Source organism: Molossus molossus, unplaced genomic scaffold (genome assembly GCF_014108415.1).
Source record: "Molossus molossus isolate mMolMol1 unplaced genomic scaffold, mMolMol1.p scaffold_m16_p_10, whole genome shotgun sequence".
Taxonomy (NCBI): Eukaryota; Metazoa; Chordata; class Mammalia; order Chiroptera; family Molossidae; genus Molossus; species Molossus molossus.
In genome coordinates this window covers 58,613,455-58,635,675 of record NW_023425345.1, presented here as the reverse complement: position 1 = coordinate 58,635,675, position 22,221 = coordinate 58,613,455, and the positions used below count along the sequence as shown (strand labels likewise).

General features: G+C 39.2%; 1 protein-coding gene across 7 annotated transcripts in view; it reads right to left on the bottom strand.

The window, feature by feature from the left end:
- KCNC2 (potassium voltage-gated channel subfamily C member 2) overlaps nt 1-17,865 on the bottom strand; it is a 190,202-nt gene extending 172,337 nt beyond the window's left edge. For 3 of the 7 annotated variants that reach the window (XM_036251435.1, XM_036251434.1, XM_036251438.1), the window contains exons 1-2: nt 17,231-17,865; nt 15,405-16,107 (exon numbers count right to left, since the gene is read on the bottom strand). In XM_036251435.1, coding sequence (XP_036107328.1) covers nt 15,405-16,088 — 684 coding nt within the window. In that variant the 5' untranslated portion in view covers nt 16,089-16,107; nt 17,231-17,865. Of the gene's footprint in view, nt 1-15,404; nt 16,108-16,668; nt 16,734-17,230 lie in introns of those variants that run through there. The other 4 variants (XM_036251437.1, XM_036251436.1, XM_036251431.1 and 1 more) reach the window with 4 other exon arrangements.
- Nucleotides 17,866-22,221: the final 4,356 nt, after the last annotated feature.

The window sequence follows — 22,221 nt, the reverse complement described above, 5'->3', positions numbered from 1 at the left end:
AAACATTATTTCAATGTGATGCTGTTACTTTATTTGGGCACTTTAAGTACCACAAACATCTGTTAAACTATCAAAGTTCATATTCTTACAAATGTATTCTCAGTGGGCAGTTGACAAATTAAAGTATCACTGTTCTCCAAGTGAGAGTTTTCTAGCTTTTTGTATTAATGTTCATCTAACAAGCTTCTTACAAAAATGATAAAATCACATACTATATATAGGCCTTGAATTTCTTCACAAGAATTATATATTTGGGAATCAGAATAGATAAAAATGATAAAGAAGAGCTCAAGGGAGGTAAGAAGAAACATTGACCTTTTAGGGAAGAATCACAGGAGAGAGCATTTCATGGAGTAGATCCAATTCTTCCCAGTGAGATCCAGAATCCAGAAGAACCCCAAACTCAGAGGCAACAGGCTGTGGTACAACTTCTTGGAGTTCCCCTACTTCCTACAGAATTTGCCCTTGGGATACAGCCAGCAAGATCAGCCTTCTCAATTAAGTAGAAAATCAAAAGAGAAGACAGTTAGTTCCTAATTAGATGTGTTGGTGTGATAGAGGAAAGTAAAATGAACTCCTTACTACCTCAGATTTCCTCAAAGGGCACTGAAAAAAAAGATGATGAAAAGGTCACTCCGCATTAACTGAAATACACTGAAGTCCTATCTCCAAATGAAGCTCCCTTTCTTAGACATTGTTCCTAGTTTTCCCACCTGCTTCTACCCACCCACCCTGAAGGGGGTCTTTCTGCATGATCCTGACTCTCTATCCACATAACATTGTAATCTCCCCCATCATCTTTCAAAGGCAAAGGTATTTGAAGAAAATCAATAGTATAAAAAAGAAGGAAGGTGAAAAAAATATCCATAAAGAGACCAGAATTAATACCAGAAATGAAACAGAACTTTAAAAATTGCCTATTATCTTCAGAAAGATACGTGAAGACGCTGTATCCATTACACAGGAACATACTGGTATCAAAAAGGAGAAATCAGAAAATAAAAAAGGTTTATTGGATATTACTTATATGTTGCCAAAAGGGAAAATCAATGTGCTGGGTTGAATAGTACCTCCCCAAAATTCATGTCAACCTCACACCTCAGAATGTAACCTTATTTTGAACCAGCGTCCTTGCAGAGGTAATTAGCTAAACTAAGATGTAGTTATACTAGATTATTATGGGCTAAAACCCAACCACTGGTGACTTTATAAGAAGAGGAAGTGGAGACACAAAGACACACAGGGAAGACTGGCATGTGAAAACAGAGGCAGAGGTGGGGGATGCATCTACAATCCAAGGAACAGGAGGAGCACCAGCAACCACCAGAAGCTAGGAGAGAGCCAAGGAGCAGATGCTCCCTCAGAACCCCCAGAAGCAACCAATCCTGCTGACACCTGGACATCACACTTCTAGCCTCCGGGGCTGCAAGAGAATGCATTTCCGTTTTTTTAAGACATCCAGAGTATGTCATTTTCTCCAGCAGCTCCGGGAAACGAATACAGTCAGTTCAGTGCTATAATACTGTGTCTACAAAGTGATAAGGAAACTCAGAAGGAAACTAACTGCTTTTGAGGGAACATAGGTGTCAAGTAAGACTTGATAATTATATATGATACTGAGTGATGACTGAATCAACCTGCTACATCCAGAAAGAGAGGTGTGTTCCAGGCTATGACAACAGTGTATGCAAATGTACAGCTATGTGAACACATCATTCACATTCAGGAATGGCAAAACATGTGTTCTGCCTTCCGCAGTCCTTTTACTAGAGGAGTAGTAAGAGGTACTGTTAGGAACATAGGTGGTGATCAGACTCTGAGGAACCAGGCTAAGAAAAGTATGCAGCAGGAAAAGGAAAGAGATAAAGAGATTTTAATTTTTTTTTTTAAATGGCATGGTACATTTATGCTTTAGAAGGAATTACGCTGCCTTGGATCTGAGGTCCCCATCTTCTTCCCAGTGTAACTCCTGGGATGCCCGTATTCACTTCTTATTTCCTTTCTCACTGTCTTGCTTTTTCCTGGACGTTGATCTAAAAGAAATGTGCATTTATTTAAAGCAATTTTCTAAAGAGTGTTTAGAGCCATAGAATCTTATTAGTATTTTTTTAAAACTCCAATAAATTTAAGCATCTAGTGTTAGAGTCCACATGAGCTACTACATTGACTAGTCAGTTCTATTTCACAGAAATTATACAAAAATTAATATTTTCTTGGGCTGTAAACCAAAATAATAGTGCAAAGCTGGCATTGCTTATAGAGAAGACTTCTTATTCCTCACCATCTTTTCATGATGGTGAATTACTGTAACCAAAAAACTTTAAGGGGTATGCTTTGCTTATCATTTTATAAAATTTATGAAATTGCTATCTATAAACCAGGAATATAAAAGAAAACTCACAAAACATAATACAAAATATTAGTGTGTGAAATCCCATGAAAGAATAACTACTAATAAGCCAGATTCTCAAATCATATAACCACTGAATCTTGAGTGAGAAAAAAGTTATAAAGGTTTTCCAGTCCCACTGTACCAACAGAAACTATGGAAACATTCTTGACGTCTCTCTCTGCTTCATTCACCGCACCTAATCAACCAACAATTCCACTCTGTGTAACTGTGTCCATTTTACTTCATCCCTCTGGCCACTGTCTTAATTCAGGTCACCAGAATCTCTAACATGTGTGAAAATTAATAAAATAAAGCGGGGAGGCCGGAGGGGAAAGCGCTCACACTCAATGTCAATTACAGGAGGAACTGTCAATTACAGAACACACTGGAAAAATCAGCCCTCCGCAGGAAAGAATCATAAGTCATAGGCCCCAACAGGGATATCTGCACCTTCCACAAGATATCAAGTACCCCAGCAACCGAGCCAATGAGAAACCGTCATCTCCCTGGACTCTTGTTTTTCTCTCCCAACTTCCTCCTTTTACTCCAAAGTATAACCTTCCTCTACTTTGTTTGTTGAACTTACCTCTGGCTTTTGCTATAACTTGCTTGTCCTGAACTGCAATTGTTTGCAATTATTTCTGCTGGTAAGATAACTGACTTCTATTTTTAAGGTCAACACATGCTAAACTGTAGTCCTCCTGCCAAACTTGTACTCATCTTTCCTAGCCCAATCCCCTCATGATTCAGAATGATGTCCCCAGTTATAAATCTGCATGCCATTGTTCTGCTTAAAATCCTTCAGAAGCTTCCCATACCACCAGACAAAGACCTTTCAATGCCATCATAGCTTCTGTCTCCACATGTTAGGCCCACATCTCCCCGTCCCTTACACGGGGCTGTATCTGGCACAGGCCATGCTTTCTTTCCCTTCAAGCACTTTGTGTGGACTTTTCCCTCTGTCTCAAACGTCTGGCTACGTCCTCTTCATCCTCTGGTACCTGCAGTGATATATTTCCCCCTGGAAGTTTTTTCCAACCTTGGAAAGACTATGTTAACCTCCAGAGCACCCTGTGCCTACTTCTACTGCAGATCTCGTGACACTTCACTGTCGTTTCACTTTTATTCTTCTCTTCCAGGGGCCCACCAACTTCTTAAAGGCAGATGTGCCTTGACCTTGCCCCTTGCAAAATGTCTGTATATAATTCATACATATTAGCTATTATTCTAGTTCATCACTATTGATTTATGAGGGACAGAATTACTTCTACAAATTTCCCAACAGTTATCCAGTATTCACAGGAAAAAAATGTCAGGAACAGACAAATTATTTTTTCATGAACATTCTAAATGCCAGAAAGCTTCCTTAAGATGTCCTACTGCAACCATACCATCCTCCAAAGTAACTAACATGTACCCTAAGGGATGATGATGATGATGATGATGATGACGACGACGATGATGAAAGTGACATTACAGAGCAGGCACCATGCTGGATTCTTCACAGGAACATGCTCAGTCCACCCTCATAACAATTATTGGAATCAGATACTTCCCCAGTCCAGATGAAAACATACTTCCCCAGTCCAGATGAAAACAATGTTTAGAGAAGCAACTGGGTGAAAGTTATACAGCAAAGCAAGTGGTGGAATCAGAACTAAAATTTGGCCAACTGAGTCCAGCCCTTAGCATTATTTCACTTCCACCTCAGAACCAACTAGTAAGCAGGCAGCCAGTCTTTCATTTCTTTGACCCTAAAAATAATTGTAGTTAAAAAAACAATAATAATAATAGTACATTTTAAAAATAAAAGCCTACTTAACCTTGTTTTAAACTGGCTTCCAAGTTCATCTGTCCATGGAACCTTTTAAGGGGCAATACCTATTCACATCCTGAAGAACCGCAGATCTATAAAACACACTTTGGGAAATACTGGTCTAAGCATGCTTATTCTCCTAGTTCATCATTACATTATATTTGGTTTGGGAGCAGCCACATCTCAGTACCAGCATTTACTGGCCCAGTATCCAACTACAATCCCAAAGAGGTTCGCCTCATCTGAATCCTAATCAAATCCTACTGAATTAGAGTCTCTGGAGTGAGACCTGGGAATGAACATTTTGGTCATCATATTATGCTATTCCTATGCACATCTAAGTTTGAGAACCACTCTTTTTGAATAAACTGAAATAACAGTGTTCAGTCCTGCTCTGGGCCTCACATCTTACATCTCCTCAGAGAATCTTTATAAACCCAGAGGTTCTTCATTCCCAGTTTCAACCATCCTACCTCTCAAGTCTGTTCTCCTGCTTTCTGGTCCCTCTATTAGCCCATATTACATAGCAAGGCATTCTCTTCAATCCTCCACGTTTTCCCACTACTCGACTGACTCTCCCCTTGACTGCTAGAAAACACTTATCTTTGGGGAGTTGGCTAAAATGTCAATGTCATCTCCTCTTATATGAGAGTGGGTTACCTCCATAATTTTGTGTCCACACTATACCTATATCTCTGACAGTGTTGAATGCATTCTATTATAACTATGAATGTACAGTTCTTTTCCAACAGAATACAAGTGTCTTGATGGTAAATGCCAAGTTTTAACCTTCTTGCCTTTTCAATACTAATGTAGTCCTGGCCAATAGTGGAAGCTTACTAATTATCAATTGGGGAGTTAAGAAGCATTTAAAAAACTTTATCTTTGATGCTTGATTATCTTCCAGCTATTTTAGCTAAGAAATAAATATACTAACACCTGGTGTGACAAGACACACCAACCAATCAATGCAAGCCATGCTGGAGGAAACACAAAAGGTTGTTGACAAACCTAACACAGAAGCACCAAGTCAAGTACTCTGACAACTCCACTTACTTCTAGAAAACAAATGTTACCAAGAAGCCACCCAAGACAAGGAAATCAGAGGTGAGTAAATCAATGACTTGATCTGTAAATAGAAACATATTTTGAAAACGATCACTGAATTAAAAAGGAAACTAAAGAGCTGACAGCATGCATGACTGAAAATTGAGCAATGGACTCATAGGAGAAATTGAAACAATGATAGCCCTATTTTTACACTAAGATGAATCAATTTTGAATGTCACTGAAGCCTACTGGTGTATTAAAATGTTTGATTTCATTTATTTGTTTGAATTCTGTATTTCTAACATTGTACTCTAAATACCAAAGCACAGTCAACACCATTAAGAACCTAGGAATTAAGCATAAGCTCACAAATGTTTATCCATCATGATACAAATATGATAATTGTTCAACTTGATGCACCCACTAATCATTTATATGACTGAGAGAGGTTCATTCAGGCCTGATAGATAATACACTTTCAAAAATGTATTAAAAAAAAAAGGCCACCTGCTGCTTTAGATTCTGTTTGCATAGAAAAGTGACAGTTAAGGCTCTATTCTGTCCATTTCCTACTCAATTTACATGAAAGATAGATTTCATTAAGGATATTTTAATAATTTTCATAATTGTCTTCTCATGGTCCACCCCAAGAGAGAAGCTGGAGAACTTAAACAATAAATTAAAAGGTGATAACTATATTGTTCTACTTTCCTAAATATCGATTTTATTCATTTTATCCAAATTAATGTGTCAAAATAGTGAGGACACTAATTTTTGCTGTGAATACTTTGCTATTGTTTCCAATTTAATTATTATACAATATTCATTGTTAGCAAGCAGAATTGTATCCTGAATCAGTGAATATACCAAAATAAGCAGCCTCATACCTGAATTTCTGTTGTAAAATATGCAAACACAGGCACAAATTTTATATAAGCTCTGAACAATATCTGGCCCTTTCATCAAACCCAATCCAACAAATTACTCAACAAATAACTTTATATTGGTCCGAATAGTTTTTGCTTAAAAAAATCATAATATGTATAAAATTTAGAATTAATAATATCACTTGGATATAGTGACAATATTATTTAAAAATTTTATTAAAAATATTTTGCATCTTATAGTTTAGTGAATAACTTAAAAATTATGGTCAAAGTATAAGGCTAAGTCTGTGGACAATAGGTGGCATAATTTCATTTGATACTCTCTCCATAGAGACAACTCAAAAGAAAATACCTTCCATCAATGAGACTAAAAGAGAGAATGCCTGCCAAGAATGACTATCTTGACTTTTTCTCCAATTATTAAACATTCACCAATGTCATCAGATACATAAAGAATGGCAAAGCTCTAAGATCTGACAGCAAACCCACCAGGGTCTTCAAATAGAAAATAAAGAAAATACTACTGGCTTGCCTGCATAGACTTTTCTTAATACATAAAACACAGAAGAAATGTCAGATTACACAGAGTTCCTTATCATTATCACCTTTCAGAAGAAAAGATAGGTCAAGGGACTGTAGCAATTATGGAGTATTTTTTTCCCATATTACCAGCAACACTTTGGTCCAACTTCTTCTGTTTGATTCCTGTGAAATGTATTCTCTCCAACACTCCTGAAATGGTAATGTTGCTTTACATCGCATCACAGTGTAGAAAACACGAACTATGGCTGACCATCCATTAAAGAAAAGTTCAAGGAAAAGTTTTTCTGCTTTATATTTACTGACCTCACCACAATATCCAAGCTTATTTGTAGATCTTAACAACAGTTCCAAACATCTTTCACTCCTCTAATTCACCAGTTTAAACCAGCCCTGATCACCTTAATTACATGTGAAAAGAAAATGCTCTATAACATCACCAATAAGTTGAACCAGCGTTGCATTTAAAAATTCCAAAGACAGTAAATCAAACAAGAGTCGAGAAATATATTATAAAAGACATGCACACACACACACAAAGGGATAAAGATCAATATGGATATTATTTCTTAATTATCTAAATCTCTCCTGAAGCCTATCATACATGGCTCAGTTTGGGGGCTAAGGCTTCTGTAGATCTTCTCATGCAGATTGTGAGTCAAAGGAAAAAGATAGGACTAAGTGTAGAGGTGGGTCAGTTTTGAGGCTCTAAAGGTAGTAGAACAATGAGATGTAGAACTGGTAGAGAAGGCAGCAATGGAAGGCTGCATCTGGAGCGGGACCGGAAATAAAGGAATCCTTGAAACAGTGACAATTCCCTGCCATTGTTGAATAATAGGACATGGAAGAGGACAGACCTTACCCTAACTCTTTCTAACAGGCCTGCTGCTTCCTAGGGGCTACCATTTGTGCAATGTATGTTAAATACAGTCCAGACAGGGCAATCAAGATTGAATGGGAAGAGCACCAAAAATCAGATCTAAATTCTAGTCCTGCCACTGTCTCTAACTAGCCATAGCTATGAACAAGGCAGCTGCATATCTGTGAATTGAGGGAATCATGGCAGATGACGGTCAGTTTCCTCCCAACTCTAAACCTCACGAACACTAGAAATTTGCCATATGTATCAGTCACCAGTCCTAGTCAAACAGTATATATTTTGCATATATGTAATACACATGCATGCACACAAATACACACACAAACACAAATGTTCTCAAGCAAAACTTTAAACCATACGCCTACATGTCTCTTCCATTTTTTATCCATATGAAATTTTTATAAACACATTTCTTGAGTATGTGTCTATGTTATGACAGTGAATGTATTTTCTTTTTATGTAAATATATATATATCCTCAATAGAAAAACTATTCTGTCAAAAGAAAAATGTAGAGCACTACATAAAACATATATATATATTTATCTTGAAATATTATTCATTAATGAGCACATTAAAACATAAACTTATGAACTGTGCTAGACAGCATTATATTTTCTATGCTTATTCTGATAGAGAGGGCTATGAAAGAGATAGAACTGAATAAGTTGACACTATTTTGTAAATACTGAAATGTGTCAGGCATATCTGTAAATCCCAAGTGAATAGGATTTTCCCTTCTGTATAAGATACAGGAAGGGGAGAAGGATGGTGTCTCTGACGAGGCACTTTTCAAATGGAAATAAAACTGAGATTTTCTAATCAGTTACCAACCCTTGTGGGTAAATGGATTTCCACCTGCACTGAATCTTAGACTTAGGAAATGACAGAGCCCATCATCTTTATGGATTTCATGACGGAGCCACAGCAAAAGATTTCCTGAGATCAAATGTGTGGTTGAGAGAAAGCTGTTTTCAATGGAAACAGGAAGCTAGGAGCTAACCTGTTTCTATGGTAACTAGAGCAGCAGCTACCCAACAGCTGTAGGGGAAAAAAAGGGCAGAAAGTTATAAATGCAAAAAACAAATACACAAAACTGATGCTAGTTTTCTTAACAGTATGATGTTCCCCATAGTGCACTCAAAATTCGTGTGGACATGTGCTCCCTGCACCACCAACTCCAGAGATCCTATCCTCCAAACCTCAAAATATTGCAGCTGGAAAAAAGTTTGGCTACTCTCTAGTCCAATGTGTAATCCACCTCCCAGCCCCCACCCCTCTTTTCTTTTCAGAATAAGGCAAAGAAAATCGAGATGAAGTGAATTCTACAAGGTCACATATCCAGTGGTAAAATCAGGGTTAATGCATAGCTCTCATAAATCCCAGTCTAGGCATTTTTCCAAAGCTGTTACCATATATTCTCTACTCCTGATCTCTTCTCCTCCCAATACCCACATTTTAGTCACTTTCTGTAAAAATAATGACTGCAGAGTATTACAATTAATTACCACCTTTCAACCTATAAGAGAAGCAAAAAGTACTGCTATTCTGTCATTAAAACAATATTCTTGGCCTTGGCCAGGTAGTCGTCCCATTACACCAAGGTTGTGGGTTTGATACCCAGTCAGGGCACACACAAGAAACAATCAATGAATGCATAAATAAGTGGAAAAACAAATTATTAACTTCTTTCCACCTCCCCCCATCTGCCCTCTCTCTCACAAATCAATAAATAATTTTTTAATTGACTAATCTTCTAAAAGAAAAGCCCTTCATACTTCAAACAGAATTGAACTGTTTATATAATATACTGATGGTTATTGTTTAGACTATGTTGCCACTATATATTTCCCTCTGGAGATCTGTGTTTATCTTTTATCAGTCCTTTGGTGCCCTTTACTATTTCACTTAGACATATTTTTAAAGATTGCCATAATCAAAAGGATATATGACTCAGAAGTTCAAAATACATGAGACCTGAAAACTGCTTTTACTTTATTTAGAGTAGTAAATATAAATGGTAATGATATACATTTTCAAATGGGAAAGGTTGGCCTACATTTTTATATAAACCCACACGTTTCCTTGTTTTCAGTTGCTTTGAAAATGTGCTTCTTGACAGAGAAGAAAAATTTTAACTCTTATTTCGTTTTGTTAGCTCAAGTCTACAAATGAGCTCTTAGAAAAACATTACAAAAAAAAATATCATACCAAAACTGTCCAACTACTTTCATCTTTGGTGTGCCTAAAGCCCAACCTATGCTCAGAGATCTAGGTGGTGGTTAAATGTACTACTGAAAATACAATTGACTGTTGAAGTTAGTTGGGTCTTTTTTGCTTTCTTTTATTGATATTAGAAAGAGAGGAAGAGAGTGGTAGATAGAAACACCCAGGAAAGAGAACATGGATTGGTCACCTTCTACCCTGTGGGGATCAGGCCCACAACCTAGGCATGTGCCCTGACTAGGAATCAAACCAGCAACCTCTTGGTGCATGGGTCAACACTCAGCCACTGAACCACACTGGCCGGTCTACTTGGGTCTTTTAATGATGTATCGAATTGGGTCCTATCCAATGCTCAGAAGATAAGCATATATTCTGAGAATGTAAGCATGTGAACTTCAAAATAGTGGCCTGGAAAAGGTCAAAAGACACTTTAGATTCTTTTGTAACAAATGCAAACACACCAAACTGTTACAGCAGATTCTTTTCAGGGTTCTGAAGGTTGGATTTGCATAGTTAAATGGTTGACCAGTGAGTTTTAATGAAGATGAAAGGGATGAAGACACTTGACCATGCCCCCAAAACTCCAGTCGTTTGGTATAGGTTCAGCCTTCATCATCTTTTCCAATCATATTACAAAGAAACAGCCTATAAATCACTGTAAAGGCAGAATTATTGAGATTAAAGCAGCCTAACATTTTCATAATAAATAAAGACTAACAATACCTTAACACCATCATTTCTAAATGGAATATTTTCCTGCATGTGTCAGGCAATATTTCCATGTAAACTTTTTTTGAGGAAAACATTTTTAATATCTCTAGAATTTTGTTTGTTGTTATTTTGTTGCATTTTTTAATTTAATAGATAATGTCTTTGGAAAATGTTTTTTATAAATATAATGCTGAGCTTATTGAGGGCAAAGGACTATATCTTCTCAATGCATTCCCAGTACCTTGCAGTTTCTGGTCTAGAGTGACTGCACAATCAATACTCATTTAATACATAAATGTTCTAAAATTTTTAATAACTGACAACAATATTTTATGAGCAAGATATATTTGGCCATCAATTATTTTAACTGGGCAATGCTTACAAAACAAGAACTAATATATTATATTTTCCTTCTTCAATCTTAATTTTTGTATCAAATTGTCCCTACCTTACTATATTTTTAATTAAATGTTACATTTAAAGTTAGCCAATAGTTAGAGTATTTTAGTCAATTCCTTCTTGTTTTTTTTTGTTTTGTTTTGTTTTGTTTTTTGTGGTTTGAAGAAAAGGGAATAAATGGTCCATAAAAAGTAAACTAAATATGTGATATGTGCAATTCTGAATCCAAATCCAGGTATCAAAATTTAAATTTTAGTAGTTTTAAGGACTAAAATTGTGGAAATAAAACAATTTAAAATGCTAATACAGTGAATATTTTCATGATTAAAAAATGATGGATTCACTATCATAATCCATGTATATAATTCAGGATCATCTGTACATAATGCTATACTAGATAAAGATCTGGGGAAATGATCTAGACCCACACCAAAAACCAACATCTTAATTGTGATTCCACACCAGTTCTTCATTTGTTTTTCTTTTCTTCTAAAATGTCCTTTGAAAGTAAAAAATGTGCCATCAGGTCATCGAAGATCATGTTGCCAAGGTGGAACCACACCCTAAAACAGAACCCAACTCAATCACCTACCACCAAAAATTAAGTGAAAAAAAGAGGAAGAAGGAAAAACTTATAACTGCTCTCAGCTCTTTAATATTGGGAACAAATTATTTAAACTATTGTTGTTCTAGTATTTTACTCAATATTATTTTTTTTTAAACTTTAACAAATCTAGAAGTTCTATTGAAGAATTTCTTCCTGGTTTCTGTCCACATCCCTATGATATAATGTCTTCAGAGGAAGCACATATAAACTTTGTTTCTTTCCAAAACTTAGATTTTATTTATTCTTTTTTATTTATCCTCACTCGAGGACATTTTTCCATTTTTTGTTCAGATAGAGTGGGAGAGAGAGAAAGGAAGAGAGAGAGAGAAACATCGACATGAAAGGGACACATCGCATGGCTGCCACCTGCACGACCAGCCAGGGCCAGGGACAAACTGCAACTGAGGTACGTGTCCTTAGCGGAAACCGAACCCGGGTCTCTCTGGACCGCAGGCTGATGCTCTAACTGCTGAGCCAAACCAGCCAGGGCTAAAACTTAGATTTTAAATTGAAAACACACAATGCATAACATTTTCACACAACTATGCATCCTTGCTTTCTATTATTTGTAATATTGCTCAGTGGCATCAACAGAATAATCTCTCCTTTTCTTTTCTGATTTCATTTTCTCCACAATAGGTTTCCATGACAACTTATTTTTTATTTTTTATAAATCTCTATTCTTGAATGCTATTCTTAAGGATAGGAATTCATAAGCATAAAATATAAACTTATTTTTATGTTTAACATGAACAATTAGACCTCTCAAATATGTACTTAAATCACAAATTAAAAGTAATAGAGGAGGGGAAATACCAACAAAAAAATTTTATTATATATATATATATATATATATATATATATATACACACACACACACACACATATACACACACACATACACACACACAATGCTGTAAAATTCAGTTAATTATCCAGTTCCTATCAGGATTGTTTCAGTCTGCCAGTTCAGATCATAAAAGTTAGAAATAAAACACATCTGTTATATAACTGAGCCAATATCTTCAATATTGGAAAGGATAAAAAAATGATGAAACAGGTATGACAAATTGAAAAAAGGAATTCAGACAGTTACATTGTTCACCTCAAGTATATCAATAAAAAATGAACTAATATTTAAAAGTGAGTGTTCATAAAAGTTAAACACTTAACTTCTATTAAAAATGAGACTTGTAGCAGTAAGACCACAACTGAAACAAACCAATTGATAATGGATATATTTCTCCTAGAATCATGTCCGTGAAAAATATAATTTCATCCAGTAATCTTCCAATGTAATTCTATTTATCAACCTAGTCAGATAATATTAAGTCAGGCCATCCTCTAAAGTAAAAGTGTTCATATAAAAATACTAATTCACATTTAAATAGAATGGTGGGTTACTTCTGATTACACCTTTTAGGCAGCCCTCGTAATCTGAAAAGGGATTCCCCTAAAGACAAGTGTTACAAAATATTAGCTAATCTGAAAGAAAGCAAAACGTTACCTATTAACTGGTAAATAAAAATGGAAGTTCAAACAGGCTCATTTAAAGAAGTTAATTTCAATTCCATATCTTTAATCAAAGTTGGGTGGTGCAGGGTAAAATTTCTACCAGCAAAGTCTGCAAATACATATATTTTTAAAAAGTCACAGATGACCTTTCAGAGTTAGAATGCTAGTGAATATCTTATGCTGCATTAACTCTCAAGAGCAATAAGATCTACAGAGATTTCACAAGCCCGTCAGTTATAATCAGTGGTTGTAGTGGGAAGGGCCTGGGGAGGGCATCATAAGACCTCCAGATAATTTTGGCTCTGCTATTAACTTGCTATATGACCTTGGCCATCACTTAGCATCTGCAGTCTTCATTTTTCTCATCTACAAAATAAAGGGTCTCCACAAGGTGACCTCCAAGAAATGTTCCATGTCTATGGTTCTCAGCTGACTGCTTCTAATGGCTCTTTGGCTTTGTGTTCATCTCTAATCTGTGTTCTTTCCTCACCTAAAAAGATGCAGGCCAAATCCTTAATAATATTATAATGAAATCTTTGTAAGATTTAAAAAAAACTATTTTAAGTTAATGGTATACCCTTTGATGAATAATCAATTTCAATTGAATCAATTTGCATAGCAGTAATGATAATTAAACACATTCTTATTAAAGTTTTTGCTATGTAATCTGTCCTACAATAAAATATATTATATGATCATGAGGGAAAGATAAAAAAAAAGCTATCTTTTTTATAGCACATGATCTGGAATGATCACATGATGACTTTGAAAACAAGTTCAAATTAGCCACCAAGTGGAAAGAGCATCGGGTAGTGGGGAGGGCATGGAGGAACACAGATGTTATAGTCATGAGTCTGTAATTTAATTTACATAAATATGTACTTGTTTGGTTTTTTTTAGTGCCAACTTTTGTTGTAATTTATAGAATGGTCTTAAAAGAAAAATTTCATAGTTGAAGTTTTGAATTCGACATTCAAATAAAAAAATGTGGACCTACTAGTATTTATGTATGTATTTAAATTCCAGGCTCAATAGAGTAACCATTCTTTAAATTATCTCTTTTATATACTATTTCACACTGAAAACAAAACATAACTTTAGGCTTCTAAAGTGGTGTCAGAAGCACATCTTCTGACAAGTTGGTAGAGACACAGCTGCACAATATCTCAGAGGCAAAGACTTCTGACATGCAAAGACAATAATGCGAATGGAGCCCAAGTGAAGCTGGGACAATTCCCATTCTGCCCAGGGGGTATCTTTTCTGGGTGTCAGAAGCAAACCAGACACATGCAGTTGCAGAGATTTCACAAAATACAGTACTCTGTTCTTACATATAATTAAAAACCATTCACATACTATATAATTTTTGGTTATTTATATTTCTTTTGTTTCCTTTAAACTGGAGAAACCATTACTGGTTACTTTTAGAGTGCCTTCATGGGATTTTGAAGAATTAATTAGGAATGTCAAGAACCAAATTTAAGTTGTCACTCAAGCTAGAAGCTGAAAAGAAAAATTGAGGATGGGATCACAATCGAAAGAGTAAAATAAAGTTCGATACAATCTAAATTACCCTGATTTAGAAAACTGGATGAAGCTTGAATCACCAAAGAGACTAATTCACGTTCAACCTGTAAAAAAATACATATAGCCTCCAATATTCAGTTCAACCTGTAAAAAACATGGACAACAGCCTCCAAAATTCAGTGTGCAGGTGGGTTCTCTGCTCAAGTCACTGAGACAAGTAATCCCACCATTATTCTCCCTTGGAAAGAGAAGGCCCAAACAGCAGGTAGGAGATTCTCTTCACAAAATGAACCTCCTGGCATGCCCTCCCCCACACCAGCCACATACTTAGATTCCATGTCCCCTTCCTCTGCCCTCAGATTAGATCCCTATTTGGAGCCACTGCTCTGGGTGAGTCAGATGTGAAGGAGTGTCGGGCCCCACTGAAAATGTCAAATCGTGACGACCAGAAGACCCAAGAAGATGTCGGAGCTAAAGGAAAAGTTGGAACAAAAGACGCAAAACAAACAAACCAACAAACTCAAGTCGAAGTCTGATACCAGTTTCAAGACAAGATTCCAGACATGCACAGAGGAGTCGACATATATGCCCTTTTAGGTCCCATCTGCTAAAGTAAATCTCAGTTTGAGTTGAAGAGCAGAGGAAGGAGGTGAAGGGGAACTGGGAGGATGGGGGCCAGGGCACCTGAGTTTACATTTCAACAGATGGGCCTCTGATCTCATCTTTACGGAACCCCGTTCCTTTCTCCCCTCCCCCACTCCCCATACCAGAGGCCCTTGGTGTAAATGGACAGCAGGTTGGGGAAGTAGTTGGGAGAAGTTGGAACAGAAGGGAAGGGGGCGATTCTGGCCTTACCCTGGCGGCTCTGGACGAGTAGGGGTCCTCGAAGAGGGCCCACATGCGGGGCTGCAGCCTCCTCCAGCGGCCAGACTTGCCGTCGGGGCCCCCCAGGCCAGCAGCGTCCTCGATGCCCAACCTCTTGGCCGCCAGGTCCTCATCGTCGCCCAGGTCGCCGCCCATGAGGTCGGGGGTCTCGAAGATGTCTAGTGCCTCTTCGGCATCGCGATGCTGCCTGTAGGTCATCCAGCAGCAGGGCTCCACGTCTGTCTCGTCGATGCCCCAGAAGGCCAGCTCCTCCTCGAAGAGCGGCCCACACACGTCGGCGGGGCAGTGCAGCTTGCCCGTGCGGTAGTAGTTGAGCACATAGGCGAAGACGCCCGGGTGCCGGTCGAAGAAGAACTCGCAGCCGCCCCTGGGGTGGTCGCTGCCGCCGCCGCGGGAACTGCAGTTGCCCGCGTCGCCCTCCAAGCAGCCGCCGGGCCCGGGGGACGGTGGCGGCGGTCGAGGCGGAGGCGAGAGTGGAGGGGGCGACCGCTGCAGCTGGTCGCCCGCCGCCGTCAGGCAGTCGCCCTGGGGTTCGGAGGCGGCGAGAAGGGCCAGGCGAGTACCAGGCAGGGTCTTCAGGGTGCTGCGGTAGGTTTCATGCCGGGTACCCCCGACATTGAGGATCACCCTCTCGTTGTTCTCGATCTTGCCCATCTCTGTGGCTCAGACATGACTAGGGGGAGGCGAACACAGCGCTAAGTTAAAGACCTCGGTCGTCACAGCTGTACCTCGCCCCGAGAGTCCCCCTACCCCCAGCCTGAGAGTCCCAACATGCAGGATTGGCAGATAAGCAAATGACCCTCCCTGGGGGATCAGCGCCCAATCTGTTCCTGACTCGAGCCTCACACCTTTCCCAGGTTTCCAGAGAACCAAGGAGGTAGCAGTCCAAGTATCCCTTGACCTCCCATGACACCCTTTCCTCTGCTGCTTCACCCCTTTCTCCTTTTGCTCCTTCATCTTTTCACCCTTCACCCTCCCTCCCCTCTGCCGTCTCTCAAGTCTAACCAGCACCCAGACCCTATTCCCCCACCCCCACCTCAGCCCAGATCTCTCCCTCCACTTTCTCCTCCTCTCTCGCCCAGCCCGGGTCCCTCTCCTCCACTCTTCTAGCCTCTCCCCCTCCTCTAGCCTGGAGACAATTCCCTGAGGCAGGGAGTTCTCTCTGCTGATGCAACTTGGCCGTGTTGGCTGAGAGCCCCCAGGACTCGGCCGAGAGCCCCCCTGGCACCCTTACCTCCGGTCACTCTGGATGGCTCGCTGCTCCCTAGCGCTCAGGGCGTGCCCTTTGAGCGACCTGTTCCTGGTTCACCTCTACTCGCCCTTACCCAACAGGCGGAAAGACTGAACGCCGAAGTCAACGCAAAAAAAAAAAAAATCTCCCTGATGTTGCCTTTCACCAAGAAGACCTCTGACCAATTTCCTGATCCAATTTTCACCTATTGTTGTTGTCACTAATATTATGACTTGGGAAAGGAAAAGACTAACTAGGATCTATTTCTGAGAATAGTAGTAGTGATCCGTGCATCCCACCCATCCCCCCTTTCCAAGAAAAACAAACGCCGCGGGGTTGGGGGTTGAGGGTTGCTTTCTAGGAGGGGCGAGGCCCGGAAAAAGCTGCTGGAGGCACACCCCCTGAGCTGGAAGTCCTGGCTGTGTCCCCGTTTCCAGTCTCCCAGCCACCGCCCCCAGGGCTTCACCTACACATTCCTATTGCGGAACGGAACGGGGATGCCTGCCTGCTGGGTCAGCATGCCCTTCCCGGCAAATCACCCCCTTTCCCTCCTGTCCCCCGATACCTTAACGAGACCGAGACTAAAGTGGTTCTGCTTGGATATCCCCGTGGACGAGCTTCTCGGGGCAGCGGGACTGAGTCCCGACACCCAGGCGAGCCGCCCTTCTCCAACGAGAAACTACTTGTTGGCGTTTTCCGGGTTCAGGAGGTTGGGCCGCTCGTCTGGGCGCGGGGGTCGTGGAAACAGTCCCCGGCGGCCGCCGGCCGCGCTCCCCGCCTTCATTGTGCGAGCGGCGGGCTCGCCCCGCGCCCACCTCGGCGCCCGGAGTCAGCATCGCGCAGGGCTGGGCAAACCATGGAGCTCGGGCGGGTCCAGCCGGCGCTCCGCGACCCCTCAGCGAGCGGGCAGATCCCCGGCCGTGGAAGGAGCGGAGCTAGCCCGAGAGGTCAGGAGAGCTCACCCTCTTGAAGGTGAAGTCACCCTGCTCTGATTTCGACCTGCAGATTTTGTTTCTACCCCCCCTCAAAGCAGCCGCTGCTGGAACTGCCCCTTCCGCGCCACTCGCCACCAACCCCCGCCGCTGGAGTACAGAGCTCAGGGAGGGGTGGGTGGGTGGGTCTGGGGAAGCTATGTTGTACCAACCAGGTTCATCTATTTTCCTCTGATGAAGCTCTATTCCTACCCCTTCTGGAGCATCTGCTTGCCTTATTTACACCCTTATCTCCACACCCTTTCGCTTCCCACTGCCCCACCCCTCCCAACAAGTGAGAGAAAATCTAAGACCAATTGCTTTTTTTCCTTAAAGACTGCTGATGCAAGAGAAAGGTCTACTTACAGGTGACAAGTGAGTCTCGTTTCTAGTGTCTTATTCACGGCTCTGGCTTGTTCTTTTCAGTCAAATGTAGGTCTCCAGGCACCACATCATGGTTATATAAAACAAAATAAGTTTTAAAAGTTTATTCCAGAAACATAATGCTTTAGCACGTAAAAATTCAGATTTCTTTATCAGAAGCGAAAAGGCAAGCTACAGATACCAAAGTACCAAAGCAACTAGCTAATTAGCCAGTTTCTCCCCTTCTTAACTGTACATTGTGCCTTGTATCAGTTTGCTAGGGCTACCATAACAAAGTATCTCAAACTGCATTGTTTGCAGCAGAAATACATGATCGCTGTTGTGGAGGCTAGAGCTTTGAATGAAAGTGTTGTTAGGGTTGGTTTTTTCTGAGGGCTATGAGAGAGGTCTATGCCAGGCCTCTCTCCTCTTGTAGATGGCCATCTTCCCCTGTGTCTCTTCGCACGGTTTTCTCTTTATTCAGGCTGTCTCTGTCCAAAGTTCCCTGTTATATAAAAACACTAGACCTCATGGCTAGGACTCACCTTAATGACTTCATTTTAACTTGATTACTTTGTAAAGACCCTATCTCCAAATAAGGTCACATTCCCAGGTTTTGGAGGTTAGGACTCCAACATTTCTTTTTGCAGTTTGGAGAGGGGTGGGGGGAGGCTGGAAGACATGTCAACCCTTATTAGACCTCACCACCAAAAAGCGTGTTTCTGGGTCTGTGTATATTTCTAGGAAGAGAGGGAGGGTAGGAGGAAGGAGAAAGCTAGTGCCTATTCCACAGGTATGTTTTGATAGGATTGAAGTCCACAGAGTAAGTAAAACACCAGGTTTTATGTAGGAGGAAATCTCTTTGAAAACCAGTTATTGATATTGACACTAAGATCTGAAAAGAGCAAGAGTTATGCATTACTAATAAAGTTTTAGCATTATACAGGACTGCAAGGTGGGCAGGAAAATATAAACGATTTACTAAAGAAAATACCTATATGTTATGAGAGTAAATAAGTAAACAAAGTAAAGAACTAAAAGGTCTTTAAAAGGTCATGTATAGCTAAGAAACTAGTGTAAGAAAATATGGTATGTATACATTTACAAAAAATTTTACTAATAACATGGCAGTAAATATATAGTAATAACCTAAGGAACAGCTTTGTGAGAATATAAGTTTCCTTTACTAATACACGCAAAAATGCGTAAAGCTTAGATACTAAGGGAATGATTCTAGTTTTGCACTATTATCAATCACTGAGGAATTTCTAAAAATAACAGTGCTAGTTTATTTCCATTGCCAGAAAATATACAAAGAAGAATCATATTCAAATTCTAACATGTATCTTGCCTCATACATTGTCTAGATGGTTCTTTATATAGCATATAAATTCAGTAGGGAGAGAAAGATATGTGGTTTGCTTTAAAATAAACTAGCAATAGTAAGTGTAGTAACAGAACATTTATAATAATAGATAACATTTACTGAGATCTTACAATGTGCAAAATGCTTTACACAAATCATTTCTTTTTAATTTTTAAATGGAGGAAATATTCACATTAAATTATAAGACTTCTAGAAAGATAACAGGAACCAATCATGAAAACCTTCAGTTTGACAATATTAAAATTGTATTATGAAGGATCTGTAGAGAAAGCAAAAGCAGGGGAGGGGGATACAAGGACTCTTGGGAGGGCATAAAAAAGATGTAATGAACCTATTTGAGTCTAAGCTTATATAAGCTATCTAGAAATAATCGCATTCACAAGAGGGTCATCTTTTAGAAGTCAGACTTTTCTTGTGATTTATAAAGGATTAGATGTGAAATTAGAGAACATGTCAGATAAGTTTGAAAATAAGAATGTGAGAAATAAAAGGATGAGATTGCATTTCACTGGAGAATTGATAAAGCAATAAATGAAATAGTCTTTGTTATGTTTTTTTTTTTTCTTTCTGTTCCATATAAAAGGGGAAGATTCTAAGACAAATATATCCAGGCTTTATTATATAAGACATAAGAGTACAGAAAACCCCTTCAGCTAACTCCACTGATCCTGCTATAAAAGAAAAAAGTGAAAAGAAAGCAAATCTTTAAACGATGGCATGGAAAGCTGAGGGGGAAAAACAGCTGTGGTTTCCTTTGTTGGTGTGTGTGGAGCAAGGGTTTAAAAGATCATACAGACATTACCCCTTGCAGAGAAGTAGCTTGAGTCAGCATCACAGAAGGCTACAGAAACCTAGCACTACATCCCCACCAGAAGTGTGGTTTGATCTCATGAAGCCACATTGTGAATGTCAGAATGACATACTTGTAAGTTTAACCTTTGAACAGATTAACTCTTTTAAAGTCCAATATAAGGATTTTAAAAATATTCTTCACCTTCAAAAAGAAAAATACTATTTATAGACAAAACCCTTCCACAGTAGATTAAAAAAAAAAAATGGCCACAATTTCCCACCGCTCCCTGAAGGTATGACCCTTTATAATGTGACTCCACACCTTCTCCCATCAAGTCTGTTTCTCCAGCCCTTGAAGCTGTATTGGCTGTATAACTTGCTTTGGCCAATAGAATGCAATGAAGTGATGTTGTACTGGTTCAAAGCCTCAACTTTAGAAAGTCCCTCGGACTGCTGCACTTTCTCTTTCTTTCTCGGAACCATGCCCTGGTGCTATGAGAACAAGCCTTAGCACTCAAGTTCTCTCTCTCTCTCTCCCTCTCTCATTCACACACACACACACACACACACACACACACACACTCACTCACCTCTCTGGTACAAAGAGAAATAGCATTAGGAAGCAAGTCAGAGAACACAATATAACAAGGATTTTAAAAAAGAAATGACATTTCCCCAACAGCTAAAACTTCTCATCTCTTCCCCTACATGATACCCCACTAATCCCCAAAAGTGAAATTGTCTTGCTCTTATGTGTAATCCAGAAGAACTGTCCAGCCTAACCTAGTCCAAATGCACTGAGTCACAGAATCATGAGCTAAATAAAAAACTATAGTTAGGCTATTATGTTTTGGAACTGTTTGTAATACAAGCTGATTCATCCTCTATGTTTCCTCCATCTCAAACGTAAAAAATATGAGCCTACTTACCTGCCTTCTTATTTTCTTAATATGTTTTTATTGATTTTAGAGAGAGAGGAAGGGAGGAAGAGAGAGAGACAGAGAGAGAGAGAGAGAGAGAGAGAGAGAGAGAGAAACATCAATGTACGAGAGAAACATTGACCTGTTGCCTCTCGTACACACCCAGGCAGGAAACCTAACCTGCAACCTGAGCTTGTGCCCTGACCAGGAATCGAACTGGGGACCTTTCTGTGCACAGGATGATGTTTAACCAACTGAGTAACACTGGCAGGGCCTTAACTGCCTTTTTAACAATAATGAACATTTACATCACAACTCCTTGAGCCTCATTTCCTCACCTACAGAATGGGGATGATGGCAGTATAGTTACTGTGAGGATTAAATGACATGGGTCAATAGAACACTCAAGGATATTAATGGCACGTTTTAGGCATCTGCTCATAGTAACTTGTATCATCAAAGAAAGAAAAACTTTCACCCCCAAATCACAGTTAATACTTGGCAGAAATAGGATCATAACCCATATCCTCTGATGGCAATTCTGACTCTTATTCCATACTGCCTTGTACAGAAGTCAAAACTAGTTCAAATATTTTATATTTCATAGAGAAATAATGAAATCAGAACTCTAGAATCTTTAAAATAAGTCTGAATTTTTTAAATTTAAAAATGTGTGTATGAACCATCTTTTAATGACCTATTTTTTGCAATATACATCTTTTACCACCCAACATATTTACTTGGATAGTTATAAAGTAGATCTACATATGAAAAATTCAGGGATTACTAATTTTACAACTTGGTCATTTGATTTGTAAGAAATACTTAATTTGCACTGGTTGTCAAGAGTCAGAGGTTTTACATAAATATCCAGCATAATAACATAGATATTTAACCAATTTGAGCTTACTATATACTTAGAAAGTTAATGTGCAATAGTATTGCGAAAAGGCATCTTAGGTTGAAGAAAGAGAAAAATTCTCAATGAATATAAGGTGATGTTAACTAATGAGCATTAAAAGCAAGTGTTGAAATGACCTGCTCATTATGAAAAATTCTGGGCCATGGCCTTATAAACCATTCATTTAAATAGAGGGTGATAGATGATTAGATAGATAGATGA